Source organism: Artemia sp. Qi Xiang Cuo, chromosome 7 (genome assembly GCF_049724085.1).
Source record: "Artemia sp. Qi Xiang Cuo chromosome 7, ASM4972408v1, whole genome shotgun sequence".
NCBI lineage: Eukaryota > Metazoa > Arthropoda > Branchiopoda > Anostraca > Artemiidae > Artemia > Artemia sp. Qi Xiang Cuo.
Window position 1 is genome coordinate 36,071,527 of NC_142800.1, and position 17,340 is coordinate 36,088,866.

At 34.1% G+C, this 17,340-nt stretch overlaps 1 protein-coding gene across 3 annotated transcripts in view; it reads left to right on the forward strand.

Annotated features, from left to right (window-relative positions):
* LOC148950214 (uncharacterized) overlaps nt 1-17,340 on the forward strand; it is a 33,048-nt gene that overhangs the window by 3,441 nt on the left and 12,267 nt on the right. For all 3 annotated transcript variants that reach the window (XM_089092246.1, XM_089092247.1, XM_089092248.1), the window contains exons 3-4: nt 4,511-4,610; nt 16,324-16,539. In XM_089092246.1, the coding sequence (XP_088948372.1) occupies nt 4,511-4,610; nt 16,324-16,497 (274 nt within the window). In that variant the 3' untranslated portion in view covers nt 16,498-16,539. The remainder of the gene's footprint in view (nt 1-4,510; nt 4,611-16,323; nt 16,540-17,340) is intronic.

Genomic DNA, 17,340 nt, shown 5'->3' on the forward strand with positions numbered 1-17,340 from the left:
AATATATATTACAGCTAGAATGTTTCCTGCCTGAAAAAAGCTTAAGAAGTGGCTGTCCGGCTTTGTCGTTTAAGCTTAAGACTAGAGGCTCAATATGGAAATCTGACCCTGTTTTAAAAATTGTGAAAAATCGTGCAAAATTATGGCTTAGAATTTGGATAGCGTGTGGCCGCCCTTTAAGGGGTCACCTTTTTGACATTAAACAGAAAACAAAGTTGGAGTTTAAACGTTATCTTAGTAAAGTAAGGTACAATGGTGTTGAATTTCCGAAGACCTCTAGTCAGTGGAAACAAGGGATTAATGTTGCGAAATTGGATTTGCCTCATATTTCCGATCGGATCACTAATGCCTCTTGGATTAATCATTATAATAAGATTTTTAATATTATGAATTATGTGGTTTACTCTCAGTTTGCTAGCCTCTGTTCTAAGGTACTACCTGTGAGAATTTACCAAGGCCATTTGCTTCCCGTTTCTGCTGACCGTGTGATTCGTTGTGTTAAGCATTTAAAATCTAAATCATGGGATATTGGTGGTATTAGTATTTTTCACCTTCATATTGATTCGAAAGAATTGATTTATCATTTGCAGTTATTACTTCAAATTTGTCTATGTACGTCTTTGGTACCTGATTCTTTTTTTGTGCGGGAGTGTCATTTCGATTCTTAAACTTGGGAAAGATCCGACTAATTGCGCATCATATAGACCTAATACGGTATCTTGTTCGCTGAGCAAAGTTTTTGAATATGTCCTGCTTTCTGAAAATCTTCCAAAAGTAGATTATGTGTCCAATCAACTTGGGTTTAAACCAAATATAGGATGCCAACATGCGCATCGAATTCTTACTTCTTTTTTAATTCAAGCACAAAAAGATGGATCTGAGGTTCATTTATGTACGTTAGATATTTCAAAAGCTTTTGACTCGGTTTATCACAGCCAACTATGGTATTCTCTTACATGCCAACATGCGCATCGAATTCTTACTTCTTTTTTAATTCAAGCACAAAAAGATGGATCTGAGGTTCATTTATGTACGTTAGATATTTCAAAAGCTTTTGACTCGGTTTATCACAGCCAATTACGGTATTCTCTTACATGCCAACATGCGCATCGAATTCGTACTTCTTTTTTAATTCAAGCACAAAAAGATGGATCTGGGGTTCATTTATGTACGTTAGATATTTCAAAAGCTTTTGACTCGGTTTATCACAGCCAACTATGGTATTCTCTTACATGCCAACATGCGCATTGAATTCTTCCTTCTTTTTTAATTCAAGCACGAAAAGATGGATCTGAAGTTCATTTATGTGCGTTAGATATTTCAAAAGGTTTTGACTCGGTTTATCACAGCCAACTATGGTATTCTCTTACCCAGCTCGGAGTGAATTCATCTGTTATATGTGTCATTCGTTTTTGGTATGCAAATTGATATGTTCGACTTCGGTCAGGAGAGATCTTTTTTGGTAATATTCCTATTCGGTCTGGACTTAGGCAGGGAGGGGTTCTGTCCCCATACTTTTTAATGTTTGTTTATACCCTGTGCTTTCTCGTATTTTTCCGGGTCTAACTAATTTATCTTATATTGCTTATGCAGATGATTTATTACTTATTAGCCGTTCAAAATTCACCCTAGCTAAGTCTACCCAGTTTGTTTTTAAGTTTTTTGAAAAAGTTGGCCTCGTGCTTAATGCTGAAAAATGTGAGTATTTAGTTTTCCCAAATCGTGGCCGACATTCTCGTAAGGCATTGGCTAAACTCCATTCTACATATTGCGACCAATCCATTCTTTTTGTATCAGGTTTGCGCGCGTTTTTAAATGCCAGTGATATGCAGGATATTAGAGTTTTGTATTTCCGTTATTGTAAATATCTTTTGTATTTGCCTCGTTGGTAGGGAAACAGTAAGATTATTCGAATGTTTAATGCAACTGATATAGTGACGTCATATAATAAGTTGGACTCTGTGCGATGAACAGTTTTTTTTTAACTGAAAGTGAGGAGCGACATTATAACTTAAGACGATTAGAAATTATTCCGTATATGAAAGGGGTTGTCCCCCCCTCAACGCCTCGCTCTTTACACTAAAGTTTTTTTTTATTGTTTTAAATAATAAAGTTTTGAGACAGAGTCAAACTTGCGCGTAACGAGTGCGGCGTTGCGGAGGGGACAACCCCTTTCATATAAGTAATAATTTCTTTCTTTTTTAAGTTTTACTTTCACTCCTTACTTTCAGTTAGAAAAACTTTTTTTTATTCAATTTCCGGAAGTTTTTGATATAATGCATCTTTGATTTTTTCTCATCATAAGTGAATAATTAAAATCAAATTTGCATATTAATTTTCCTTTTTTGGCTAGATGGCTTTCTCGAAATTTTGTTCTGACGTAACTTACGAATTAACTTACGGAACGAATTTCTATATTCGTATGTTTTTATTACGTATATTAGGGAGTTCACTCCTTAGTCAATACCCCGCTCTTTACGCTAAAGTTCGAATTTTGTTCGAACCACAAACCCTTGAATCACAAAGGCCGGTTAATTAAAATAGATAGCTCTTTTGAAAGTACTAAAAAGACTTTAGCGTAAAGAGCGGGGTATTGACTAGGGGGCGAACCCCCTCATATACGCAATCATTTCTGTTCGTTTTAAGTTTTAATGTTGCTCCTTTCTTTCAGTTGAAAAAAACTTGTTTTGTTTATTTAATTTCTGATCGTTTTTTAAATAATGCTGGGAAATTTGGCACCCTTCATAGGAATGTCCCTTCCCCCAAGGAAACATCCTCCATGGAATGATTCTCTTCCGTAACCCCTACTCCGACCCCCCTCCCCCCACCAGTAAAAAATTCCTCATGAAAACGCCTGTATACTTCCCAATAACCAATACTAGCCTATATGTAAACAATGGACAAAGTTTATAACTTGCAGCCCTTCCCCCAGGAACTTTGGGGGATTAAGTCATCCTCAAAGACATATTAATTATATTTTCGACTATGGCTAACTGAACAAAATGGTTATCTCAAAATTTTGATTGGGTGACTTCGGGAAAAAATTGAGCGCGGGAGGGGGCCAAGTTGTCCTCCAATTTTTTTGGTCCCTTAAGAAGGGCACTAGAACCTTTAATTTCCGTTTGAATGAGCCCTCTCATGATATCATAGGACTATTGGATTGATACGATCACCCCTGGGGGGAAAAAAAAAAATAACAAACAAATAAACACGCATCCGTGATATTTCGTCTGGCAAAAAATACAAAATTCCACATTTTTGCAGATAGGAGCTTGAAACTTCTACAGTAGGGTTCTTGGATACGCTGAATCTGATGGTGTTATTTTCATTAAGGTTCTATTACTTTTATTTTGTATTTCCCCATGTTTTCGAAAATAAGGCATATTTTCTCACGCGCGTAAGTTTGGATGGGTAAAATTAAACTTGATGAAACTTATATATTTGATATCAGCATAAAAATCTCATTCTTTTGATGTGTCTATTTTTTATCAATATTCCGTTTTTTAGAGTTTTGGTTACTATTGAGCGGGGTCTCTCCTTACTTATAGTTCGTTACCACGAACTGTTTGATTGTTCTGATTTGCATTTTATAGTTCTTTATATTGATACTGTTTTGCATGTGTTTTGTTTTGTATGTCTTTTCCTTTTATTTTCTTTTGTTACTCCACTTTTTATAATGTTAGTGGGTCAAAAATAAATTATTATTATTATTTTACGTTTTTGAAAAAGATAAAAAATGTATTTTCAAATTCTTGGGAAGGGTAAATGCCCCACCTCGTTTGGCCCTTCCTGCCACCAGCGCTACAGCATAACTGCAGCCCAGAGCATACACTTATAGCACCAAACAAGCCTTCAACTTCAGTAATTGAAGATATTTGCTTGAGAATATCAGTGTGCCTGTTGGACAGGATTAGTAGCCTCGGCTAGTCACCGGGGAATCTGGGGTTCAACTTTCACGCCAGCAGTGAGTTTTTCAGCAACTATCTTTTATTGGTATCTTATTTGTATTTATCTAAAAGCCTAGGTTTGCGCCTTGTCTATTCAGGTTATCATGAACAAAGTTATGTTCTCTTAAAGGTTTATGATTTTATCCTTTGACATGCCCAAGCTAACTGTGGAGTCGCCCTAGTCTAAATTTTGGAGGAAAATGAAAACACTTTGAATGTAGCCTTTACAACTTCTTCGTGAAGTGGCAGCATACGACAGGATAATAAAAAATATAATAAGATTCAAGTGTCCTGAACAGTAAGGTTTAGATAATATTTGTTTACCTTTCAAGAAATTTTGTTGCTTTGAGACTCAAATCTAATAGATTTGTATTTCTTGTGAAACTGACACAATATCAGCAAATATCAGCAAAATACCTCAGCTGCATCTTCTGGGCTATGGATGCACTTCTACATTTTAGTAATGAAACTAGCTGTGCACAAAATATTTCCAGTTTTTTATATTCACAGTTTTTCTAAGCTATGTTTCATTCAAGGACATTTAATTCACAATTTTATTTTAGATGCGGTTTCCGTAACAGAGAAGAGCTCAATAGTTATTTTCAGCTCAACCATAGCAGTCAGGTGGCAAGAGACATCTATGAAGAGCTAATCGATTCTGAGGTATTGAATACTACATATTCTTGGAGCATATTTTTATCTATAATTAAAAAAAAAAAAAAAATTCAAAGTTTTATCGAGTGAAAGCAAAGAGCGACATTACAACTTTAGTGTGCACAAATCATTTTAAACTTGCGTAAGGGGGGACTGGCAGCCCAGCTCTTCATGCTAAACTTTTAACTATTATTACGACACTTTGAAAATGAAAGTGCGCATTTACTATTTAGGTGTATTTACTTTACATAATACAATTTGCAGCTAAAAAATTTTGAAAGGCAATGGTTAAATAAATCGCTCGCAAACGCTGACTTGCAATTGTTGCAATGAAAACTTACCATAACCCAAATTACAAATTATGAGAATCTAAGAAACATTATTTATATTTATTTATACCTAGAGTCTAACCCTTTTGACTTTTACATTTTCCAGAACCATGATAAATTTTTTGGAAACGAGATAAATGATGGTGGGCTGATTAATTTTCCAAAATGTAAATATAAATTACCTTCCGAAGTTTCTGATCTTCTCAGCACCGGTGTTGTGAGAACAGGATTTTTAAATTGTAGAGGTTTTTTTAGTTCACAGGATGATCTTGTCGATGTAATTCATAAGCTATCTTGTCATGTCGTTGGATTCTGTGAGACTTTTCTTATAGACACGGCTCCTCCTGTTGCTTTTCATGGATATCAATTTACTTTCAAAAACAGACTGACAAGGTGCCAAGTTGGTTTGGCAGTATTAGTAAAAGAAGGTATCTCTTTTCGACACCTTGCAAATCTGGAAGTTTCTCACGAGGAAATGCTTTTTGAAGTAATGGTGACTGAAATTAGTCTTGGAAAAAAAGATATAGTTTTTTGCGTAGCATACCAACCTTCTTCTTCTTCAGTCAAGTCTTTCCTCTCTAAAATTAATGATTTTTTGCATGAACCTCATTTTCAAAACAAAGATGTTATCCTCTCCGGAGATTTCAAAATTGACCTTCTAGAAGCTTCAAATGAAGCTTCTGTTGATTTATTGTCTTCTTGCTTTTCTGCATATCTGCTTCCTACTTGCCTGATACCTACAAGAATTTCACCTAGTTCTGCTTCTCTCATTGATAATATTTTTACATCCTTACCAATTAAAGCAAATTTGCTGTTTTAAGTGATATATCGGAAAAATTCCTACTGGTTTCAGATTTAGCTTTTACTTATAAAATACCGCAGGTAAGTAAGGAACGTCAAGTACGGTTAATAAATAAAATTACATTAAAGCACCTGAATGAAAGCCTTGGTCTGTTGGATTGGCAGGATGTTATATCCAAGGAGGATACAAATATGGCAACTGATACTTTCCTAACAAATTTCAATTGCTGCCTTGATTCTAGTTGTCCATTTGTTACGAAGAAAATTTGCAGTGAAAAATTTCCTATAAGGCCGTGTATAACGTTTGGAATTTCTATATAAGTTAATAAGAAAAAACAGTTTTTTAAAAAGCAGTTAAAGAATCCAGCTAATTATAATATTAAAAATTTTAAAATTTTCAAAAATAAATTAACCGAACTGATACGATTGTCGAAACATGGTATTAAAAAGAGTCTTTCGAAGAAGCTCAAAATTCTCCTCGCAAAACGTGGTCTTTAATTAATTCTGTTATAAAAAAACAAAGGAATTCTAAGTTTCCTGCAGTTATTAGTATAGAAAAGGGTTCGACTACTAACAAATTCGAGAAAGTGGCTGATATTTTGAATACTTATTTCGCTAGTATAGGAGAGAAAATTGTTTCATCAGTAATGAACCAGTTTGATTCACGTAGTAATCAACATTTTTCTTCATACCTTCCATCTCCTCAAAGTAATTCAATTTTTCTTGGGCCTATTTCTCGGTCAGAAATAACAAAAATAGTGTGTGATCTAAATCCAAGTAATTCAGCGGGAATTGACGGGTCTAGTTCTATAATTGTTAAAGAAATATTGTCTGCAGTAATTTTACCATTGCAGCATATAACTAATCTTTCATTTAAAACTGAAGTTTTCCCGTCTGCTTTTAAAGAAGCGAGGATAATTCCGATTCACAAAGGTGAATCTCCTGAAAACCCATCAAATTACCACCTTATTTCTATTTTGTCAGTATTTTCTAAAATATTTGAGAAGGCAATTTATAAGAGGTTCTATGACTTCCTTAAATTGTCTAGTTTTTTCACAAATTCCCAGTTTTGTTTTTGGTCTGGACACAATACTGAACACGCTATCATTGCTCTCATCCATAATATTCATGAAAGCTTAGATAGAGGTGAAATTCCAGCAAAAATATATTTGGATTTTAAAAAAGTATTCGACACAATATCCCATTGTATTCTTTTTCGTAAATTGGATAATTGTTGTGTGCGCGGACCGGCGTTGGATCTAGTTAAATCTTATTTTGATAAGAGAAAGCAACGAATAGATGGAGGTAATTTTCTCTCTTGGCCTGTTCCTCATCCTCGATGGTTGGGGTGCCTCAGGGCTCTGTCCTAGGTCCTCTGCTTTTTCTAGTTTATATAAATGATTTTCACCGCGCTTTGGCAATCTCATGTCTCAGCACACATTTTGCTGATGATACGGTTTCAATTTCTGAGAGGAATGACGAGGAGTTGGAGGCAAAACTTGATACTGCATTTTCTAATGTTCTTTAATGGTGTTCTGCAAATTTTATTGCTTTGAATTTATCAAAAACTAATTTCATAATTTACGGCAGGAAGCCAAATATATGCCCTCGTACTACCCGAGTTACTTCTTCAAAGTATCTATTATCAATATCTCGGGTGAAAGTGATAAAGTACCTTGAACTTATGATTGATGAAAGCTTATCTTTTAAAACACACATTCAAAATATATTCTTAAAGATTTCAAGGTATGTTGGTTTAATGCGGAGGTTGAAGCATTATTTGCCCTACTCTGCTTTACGAAGCATTTATTTTGCTCTGATTCAGTCTAATATTAATTATTTTTCTCTAGCATATTCATCTACATTTAAAAGCCATATTCAAACAATACAGATTTTACAAAATAAAGCAGTAAGAATTCTGAAACTTTTACTCCATCGCCTATTGCCCTTCCAAATAAGTCTTCTACAGCATCTCTATATGCTTATCTAGATAAACTGCCAGTTTCTCAATAATTTACTTTTGGATCAGTCCTTTTCAAAGTTATTTATGACATTAAGAAATTATCGCCATATTACCTCAATCAAAGTTTGTTCTCCCAATCACAAGAAATACATCGTTATAACACGCGACAAAAAAAGAGTATCTACATTGACAAAGTATAGTACTGAGAGATCTAAATTCGCCCCGTTCGTGTCAATAGCCCCGTGCTGGGATGCTCACAAGGATTTTATTGATAAATTTTCTTCTATCTATTTAATAAAAAGGAATCTTAAATTTCATTTAGTTCAGGATTACTTTTAATTAAGAGTCTTTTTAATTTGACTAAGTTATTTGTTTGGATTGTTGTTCTAGGTGAATGTGGGCCTCTCGGCTATCTTTTAGTATTAATTTACATTTAATAATATTGATTTTTTTTATATATTTATATTTGAATCCTGGGCTAGCTGCTAATTTCATATTATTGTTGTATTATTGTATCTTTGCCGTCGTAATTATCTTTGAATTGTGGCGTAATTTGTTATTGCATCTTTGTCTAGGCCCTAGTTTTTCGAGATTGTCTCCCCATGGGCATATGTCAATTATATACATGTATATGTTAATAATAAAATGATTGAACTTGAACTATAACTTTTCTATTGAGGTTTTTCTACCCAGCTTTAAAATAGTGTCAGTAAAGGAAAAGTAAAATTTTATTGGAAAGAGTCGGAGGGAGGGGGGAGAGGGAGGGGAATGAGGCAAGAACCCCTTCACATTTAACACAGTTTTATATCATTTCAAGTTTACACGTAACGCCTTACTTTCACAAAAAGTATTTTTTTCCAGTTTAAGTACAGTCTTATTTTAATTGTGATAAGTAAGCCTGTTTAAATCTGTATTAAATCATGATTTTTCTTAAGATTCATGTTCCCAATGCAAGCTTTCGGTAGATTGTTTTTCTGTAATCCTATGGTTTGAACACTTCAACGTTTGACGACAACTAACCCTCACTTGGTAGCTGCGATTCAGCTCTATCCATCCGCCGGATTCAACTTTTGAAATTGGCTTTGCCAATTTCAGTTGTGGATGGAATGTTGGAAGATGTTGTGGCTGGAATAATGTAAAAAAAAAAACAAAATTAGAAAAAGTATTAATGGTGTATAGTGCATAGCGCGGTGTGGAGCGTTCTGGGTTGTGAGTGGAGTTATTTCGGTTTGGTCTTGGCTTTCAGTGATACTAGGCATGGAACCATTCGTCGTTTTTTTTAGTTTTTATGACGATATTTATGTTTATAAATTACATGTTAAGCAGATTAGTCGTACTGAGGGAAAACGACTTGGAATGGAGATTACTTTTTTTTTTGTTTTGTTTTTTTAATTGTTATTTTTTATTATGGTTTGCTGGTCATTTGGGGCATGGTGTGGTTTCTCTTAACGTGGGGTTAATATTTGATAATGGATAGAGATAATCGTGAAATTCCATCATCAAGGTTAAAAGAATTTGAGCGGAATTATCTTTCATTTCAGTCAATTTTTCAAACTATTGTAGCTGGTGATGATGAAGATACTTCTAGTAATTTTGATATCCCAAAAAATCAATATATATTTATGAATGAGCTGGTAAGGAAAAATGTAAATACAAGTAGGATGTCGTTTTGGAATTGCCGGGGTTGGAGGACTGCGCAGGATGTGATTAAAACTTTTTTGTCGGATTCAGATACAGATATATTAGGCCTATGTGAAACTTTTTTAGATGATTTTTCAATTGAAAATATACATGTAAAAGATTACCAATTTTTTCACATCGGTCGGAAAAGACAAAAACAAGGGGGTCTAGGTGTTTTGATTAAAAATTGCATACCAGCACGTATAAGGATTGATTTTTTGCCAATGAATATTGAAATGATTTTTGAATCTTGTGTAGTTGAATGCTCTTTTCCAAATAATCGGAAGCTTTTAATTGCAGTTATTTACCGTGCTCCGTCATCCAGCCAGATAGAATTTAAAAATCATTTTGAAAGTATGTTGGATAAATTAGCTAGTCTTAATACTCCTTATTTTGTTATGGGCGATTTTAATATTGATTTAATGAAACTCCTATCTTAAGATCAGAATAGAATAGATAGAAATATTTTGCAGTTTTTGGAGGGCCCACTATCTTATGGACTAAACCCCGTATGTTTTGTGCCCTCTAGAATAGCTGATACATCATTTTCACTTATTGATAATATTTTTTCACCTTATAGTGCTGTTAATACATTTATTATTCCTGATGATTCATCTGACCACTGTATAATTATGTCTGATTTTCTTATAAATTTTCCGCATAATAAAAAAAATCAAACCAAGCGTAGAGATTTTTCACATAAAAATGTGTTAAGGTTAAAAGAAGGGCTTGGTGATGTTGATTGGAGTCCTGTAATTGATGAGAAGGATCCGAACCAATCATTAGATAAATTTTATTATATTATGAATGAAAAGCTTGATCTTTTTTGCCCATATAAAAGCCCGAGAGGAAAGAAACTTACCCCAAAAAAAACTTGGATAAATGAATCACTTTTGAGATCTATTAATGAGAAAAATCGTTTATATAAAATTAGAATAAAATATCCCACGGAAATAAATATAACGCGTTTTAAAAATTATAAGAATATGCTGGTAAGGATCCTTAGAGTAAGTGAAAGACGTTATTATGAAAATTCTTTTCGAAATTCAGATTCCCCTAGAAAAACTTGGAGTTTGATTAAAGATAAAATTGGAAGAAATAAAAAGTTGTTACACCCTGAAGTGTTATTTGATATTAATGGTAAAGAATTTAGAGGACCACAAGCTGTTGCTAAGAAGTTTAGTGAATATTTTGCTAGTATTGGATCATCTGTTGTTTCAGGAGAAATTGACCTTTCTTCCCCAAGGTCGCATAAAAAATATCTACCGCCCACTGAAGATACGAGCATATTTATGGCCCCGGTTACTTTTGCAGAATTTCAAAAGGTCATTAAGAATTTAAAAAATGGTAATTCATTGGGATATGATGAACTTTCAACTAATTTGTTAAAAAATATTGCAGGTGAAATATTTGAACCATTACTTCATATTTTAAATTTATGTATTTTCTCAGGTACATTTCCTAAAAGATGGAAAATTGCACGTGTAATACCATTGCATAAAAAAGGAGATAAATCTGATACAAATAATTATCGTCCTATTGCAATTTTATCACCATTGTCTAAAGTATTGGAAAAAATTTTAAAAGGAAGGATTACTAATTATCTAGATAAAATAAATTTTTTTACCAAACATCAGTTTGGATTTAGGGCAGGCCATTCGACGGAACAAGCAGTTGCAGCTCTTGTATTAGAAATAAATGACTGCTTAGATAGTAATTATCATGTATCTACTGTTTTTTATGATGTTAAAAAAGCATTTGACACTTTAAACCATGAAATTCTTTTTGATAAAATGGAAAATTCCGGTATAAGAGGGAAAGGACTAGATATAATAAGATCATACCTTTATGGACGTAAAATCGTGGTAGATGTTGATGGACATTTGTCTAGTTTAAATGATCTTGAAGATATTGGTGTCCCACAAGGATCGGTATTAGGTCCACTTTTATTTTTGATGTATATTAATGATCTCCCACGATGTTTGCAGGGAAATAATGGTCTTGCAATTTTATTTGCAGATGACACAGCTGTGTCTGTTAAAGCGAAGGATTCATCTAAATTGATTCAAAATCTGTTTAACACTGTTAGTTCAGTTAATCGATGGTTTGTTTCTAATTATTTATTACCGAATTTTAAGAAGACTGAATTTATGGTTTTTGGTCATTCAAAACGTGCTACTAAAAAAATTTCATGTCAGGAGCTTCAAGTTGGTGAGCATAAAATACGTAGAGTTCAATCATATCGTTATTTAGGAGTTTTTATTGATCCCCTTTTGTCATTTCAAACTCATATTGATCATTTAAGGGTGAAACTTTCGCAAAATATTGGGTCTATGTATCGTTTGCAACATGTTTTTCCATTTTAAATTTTAAAAATAATTTATCATTCTTTGATTGCTCCTTATTTAAATTATTGCACAATTATTTATTTAAATACTTTTTGGTAGCATATAAAACCCCTACAGATCCTTCAAAATAAAGCAGTGAGAATACTTGGAAATTTTTTACATCGTCCATCAAAACTTAGAGATGCATCGGAAACTGAAACATTATTTCTTTTCTTGAATTTATTAGATCTGAAACATATAAGAGAACTTAATATATCAATATGGCATTTTAAAATACAAGATCCTAGTAGTTATTTTTATGAAAAATCTCTGTTGATTCTGCCCCTCCTTCGGCTCTTAGGTGTTCTGGAACATATCGAATTCCCTTTGTTAATTGTGAAAGATCTAGATTTTCAATTAGATACCAAATACCATTTATTTCAAATAAATATAGGCTGAAAGATAGAATTCAAATTGAGTCATTTCGGCAAATATCAGTTCTAAGGAAGAAAATATTAAAATTATGTATTGACCTGTGATGGTGGAATAGAAATTTTATTATTATTATTATTTTTTTTTTTGTTTATATTTGTTACCCATGTTGGGATAGCCTTCCATGCCCCACTTGTCCAGCGTTTGTTTTCTTTATGTTTGTTATGTTTTTTTCTTTAACCAGGTTTTTTTTTTCTTTCTCTCTTTTGTTATGATGAGGAAATGTTTTTTTTTTTTTGTTTGTTTGTGGGGTTGGGTGGTGGGTTTATGGTTTTTTTTTTTTATTATTATTATTAATACCCAATTTTACGAGCTTTGCTCTCTGTTGGGGGTATATGTTTTTTTTGTTATGTTGATTTATTCAAATAAATAAATCTAAAATCTTGCCATTTTTCATTATTGAAAACAACGTCCAGAATACATTACAAACATGTGAACATGAGACAATTTTATATTTTGAAATAATTATAGATCATTCTCTAAGAAAAGTTCTAAACAGTATCATAATTCTGATTTGATGAAAGAATAGATCTAACACTAATAACTATAATGGTATCAATATCCTGTCCTTTTGGTACAAGTTATAGTTGTAGGCTAGTCGCGAAGTCACATACTCCTCAGGATATATAAACCTTAAGAACCAAATCTACCACCGAGTGAGTGCGTCCTTGGTAAATGGAAGATTTATAAGATTTTGGAGAACCTTAGACTTATAATTTTCCAGAAAACAAATTTTCGGTAATGTTTTTTCCAGATCATTAAGGGAGAGCTACTTCAATCGGTAAAGCTCGATTTTGATGGGATGTCCCCCCACTATCCCTGGGATGCCAAATGGACACTTTTAGTGCCTTTTGGACACTTTTTCACTCTGAGGGACACCGGGACACTCTTGGGTAAAAAAAGGCAGCTTTTTGAAAAAAAGACACTTTTTGGACATTTTTCCAAATCAAAACCAAATGTCTTGATTTTCTTCTTTTTTTTTATAAATACGACTGCTTTTAAATTGTACTTTACTTTTAAGCTTTGGTAACGGCTTGGATATTTTTCTTAGATGTTTTTGCGCATCTAACACCATTTATTAACCGAATAGGAATAGGACCTAAAGTCTGAACCAATGTGATATGCTGGAACTATAGAATCCATCTTTTTATTCTATCTTACGGTTGACGTTTGTCATCAAGTTGGTCAACTTCAAAAACCCACCTATTACTGGTGGCAAAGTCACCAAGACCACTGAGAAGGCTAGAAAGAAGAAGTGAATGGCCATTTCCTGCTGGCACGTTCCACGTAAAACCGTGTGGCGCGTAGCCATGGGCATATGGCTATTATTACACTGCTTCCATAGAACGAAAGGAGTTGCGCAGAAATGCTGTGTTGCAGCTCAATTTTATTTATTGCCACTAGCGAATGTTTCTGTTTTATATTCTATACTTTCAGCTGTGATTTTTTGTCAAACACTGGTCACCATTTCCTATCGAGTATAACACATGTGAATTTATTTCAATTGGTCTTGTCTTCTCACTTTTTTAGTTTTTGAAAGCGTCATTTTTGCCGTTTTCTAAATGTTCAGAAAACGGCAAGATAGAGGAGCTGTTAAACCATTTTAACCACTTGACCAACCAGTTGACTGAGTGGTTAAGGAGATTGACGTCTTTTGTTTAACTTTAAAACCATGCAGGTCAAAATACACATTTCGTTGCTACAGCCGTTCGGACCCTGTCGCACCCAAAGATCCTTAATACCTACCGAAGATCAATGACTTGCATCTTTTTTGCATAGCTTATGAAAATGACAAAGTGAAAATGAATCTCTATGATTGGTTCTTTACTTTTCGACTAATATAGGTAGCGGTATCGATAATCAATATAAAATTTTGCTCTGTTGACATTCTCATGACGATTTTTTTAATGCCATCTTTTCAAATTGAACCAGCACTAAACTTAATTTATTGGTAGCGTCAATGTCAAGGCTGGAAATACCCGCAGAATTCATGCAGGTAACAGACCGCGTGGTAGCAGAACAGAAGGACGAATTTCACAGGTCTTTTGGCACTTTTTCACAGGTTTTGAAAATTCATAGTGGCAACCCTGTATATTGGCTAATTTTCTAGAGGGACACTGAAAGTGTCCATTTTTGGCTGATTTGGACACTTTTGTCCCTAAACGTTTCGGCAACCCTGCACTATCCCCCCTGCTTTGTGCAACACGTATTTTGTACAGCGCAAATGTTCAGTTTCATCATCAATAATATCTAACATTTTCCAAAATACACTTCTTTGAGTGAAGGGAAGTTAAATGTTAAATTACCTTCCTCTCCATATAGATCTGAAGGATAGGGAAAACTTTTGGGAGGGGGTCTGAATTTTCCAAAACAAGAAGAGAATTCCAAATATTCATTTTTAACTGGTTCAAGGCGAATGGTTTTTTTTTTTTAGAAAACTCACCAGATCCTTTTAAGAAATTAAACATAAACGTCTTCATAAGGAAGGTGATATGAGTGAGTGTTGTAAAGGTCAAGGTATAGACTTGTTTCAATAGAAATCTAATTGCTTAGTATGATAATACTTATCAGACTAAGAGATGGTTTGGATAAAGTGTTAAGAGTACATTGGGTCTTATACGAGCAAGAGCAAACGTAAATAAAATTTTGAGTTTACTTTAATAGTTGAAAAGTTTTAGAATTATCAAACCTATTTAGTCCTGAGTTCAATAGAATAAAAACTGAAATTTACTAAGCTGTAATAAAAGCTTTAGTCACGGTCCTATCATTTCACGACTTAGCGGATATGTGTGTTAAAGTGATAGAAACACAGCCAAAGGTATAGGAGTATATTCTCCTAAATTGATAAAACGATTGAAGTGTCCTTGATAAAAATTTAGCAAAATGAATAAATTTTTGGAGGCTTTGGGAGTTCAGGGTAAGAGAACATATCTTAAAAACTAATTTTAAGAAGACTAAGTCGCTTAAATTTGGATGAGGGTGAAAGAGTGTAGATAGGTAACAAGCAAACTGACCGAGTTGTCGGTTTCACTTACAGAGATAGCGTTAATGACAAGGGTGCAGTGAACATGTAACAAATAAAACAGTCAAGGCACTGTGTATTTTTTTTTCTTTTTTTTTGAGATGAAATACATTCTGAAGAAATTGGAGATACGTCTTAGAACAAAGATTATGATGCTAGAAGCCATAGTTATTACAGAGGTCAAGTATGGCATTAGAAAGGAACCCTTTCAGAAGATTGAGGAAGATAATCTAGTTGCTTTCCAGAGTAATCCTCGAAAGGTAGTTTTAAATGCAAGGAACGAGAAACAAGCTGCACTCAAATGTGATTGAGTCCCTTTTCTAAAGCTATACTGATAGAAATTTAAAAGTGTTTGGATCGTTTTTTCTGGACGACGGATGATAGGTCAAGAATGCACTTTTTGGCAATCAAGCCAAACGAAAAAAAGGAAATTCTTTAATGCGATGGGAAGAGGTCACAAGAAAACATTTAATGATCGTAGGAACTTCATGAGAGGGGTTAAAGGGTGAAGCTCATAACAGAACGGGAGAGAGGAAAAGAGTGCGCAGCTGCGATGGTCTCTGAATATTTGGTACTTTGGTGAGTTGGCAGCATTACGCGACCTGACAGCGAAATAGCACTACTTCTCGAAAACTCAATCTGAGGTAAACTTTTATTCCCCCTAAACCCCAAAAAACTAAAGTTTATATATAGTTCCTGGAGTGAGAAACCCTTTGTTTATATAGCGTCTCATATAAGTACAGGGTAATGCCTATCTGTTCTCGCGTGACTACTGGATTCTTAACAAGTACCAATAGTTATACAAAATACCCTTTATTTACCATTTGCGTTACTAAACTTCGGCAAATACGTGAGATAGCAAAAAACTGATGCTAATTCTCAGGTGATAAGCAAAAGAGAGTCGTACAGAGTCCCCACATAAACTGTTCGACGGAGCGGAAAAGATCATGCTAAATGGTGTAAGATCTCCAAAACTGTGTTTTTTTTGCGGAATAGGATAATTCCACTTTCAGTTCGCGATTAGTAGTAGTTATTTTGGACAATTTACCTAATTTTTATGATCAAAACGCGTTCAACCTTATTTTTGAATAATTCTCTCTTCTTGCAGGACGAATGGTACATTTTTTTAAAGGAAAGCGACTCCACATATTTCAAACAAATGAAGTTGAGTATCCCAAGCCAAATTTATGTCAGGGATTGTTCAACAGGCAAAGTAACTAACTTCACATCTCTTGGGGAGACCTCAATATGTTTGTTTGTTCTCCTCAGGCATTTTGCTTGACTACCCTGACGGAACCACGTGGCAGATTTGGAAAGAGAATTTGTAAGCACCCTTATTATACACCGTAGAGCCTAGATTTCATACGGATAAATTATGGATCCTAAAGACGCCGCCGGGCCCCGGCACTAGGCACACTTCTATATATAGATTCTCACTGTCGCTTGTCTTCTAAAAGCAGACATTTTGAGCCTTTACTTGGTGTCATGATGTCCAAATGGACCTTAAATTAGAAGTGGTTTCTTTGTAAAATTACGTATTTTTAATTATACATTTAACTTTTGCCTCATCTTGTCTTTCCCCATTATGAAAGACATATCATCGAACTTTATTTCTTTTAATTCTTGACGTGGCGGGACAAAAACTTCTTTTTGTTCCAACGATTTATCTAGTCCAGGTTTTTTATTTTCAAAGGTATGGTAGGCATTAATGACCTTATCCATTTCAAAATCCTAAACCCAATCATCATCGCTATCATTTTCAATTTTGACATGTTTTGATTCTCGCTGTCCAGGTTGATTTTCATTGACTCACTCACATAATCGGGGTCACATGTCTTTGCGCTTCATTTTCATTTTTGACTTGCTCACATGTTCGTTGTCGCATGTCTTCTAACCGCGTGTGTCTTTGCTCTTCATTTTCATTTTTGACACGCCGCTACTGTTCTTCTAACCGCGTGTGCATTTGCTCTTCATTTCTTCTAACCGCATGTGTCATTGCTCTTCATTTTCATTTTTGACACGTTCTAATTGTCGTTTTTACATATCTCCTAACCGCCCGTGTCTTTGCTCTTCATTTTCATTTTTGAACCGTTTTTGGATTTTAATTACTTCACAAAATATAGCA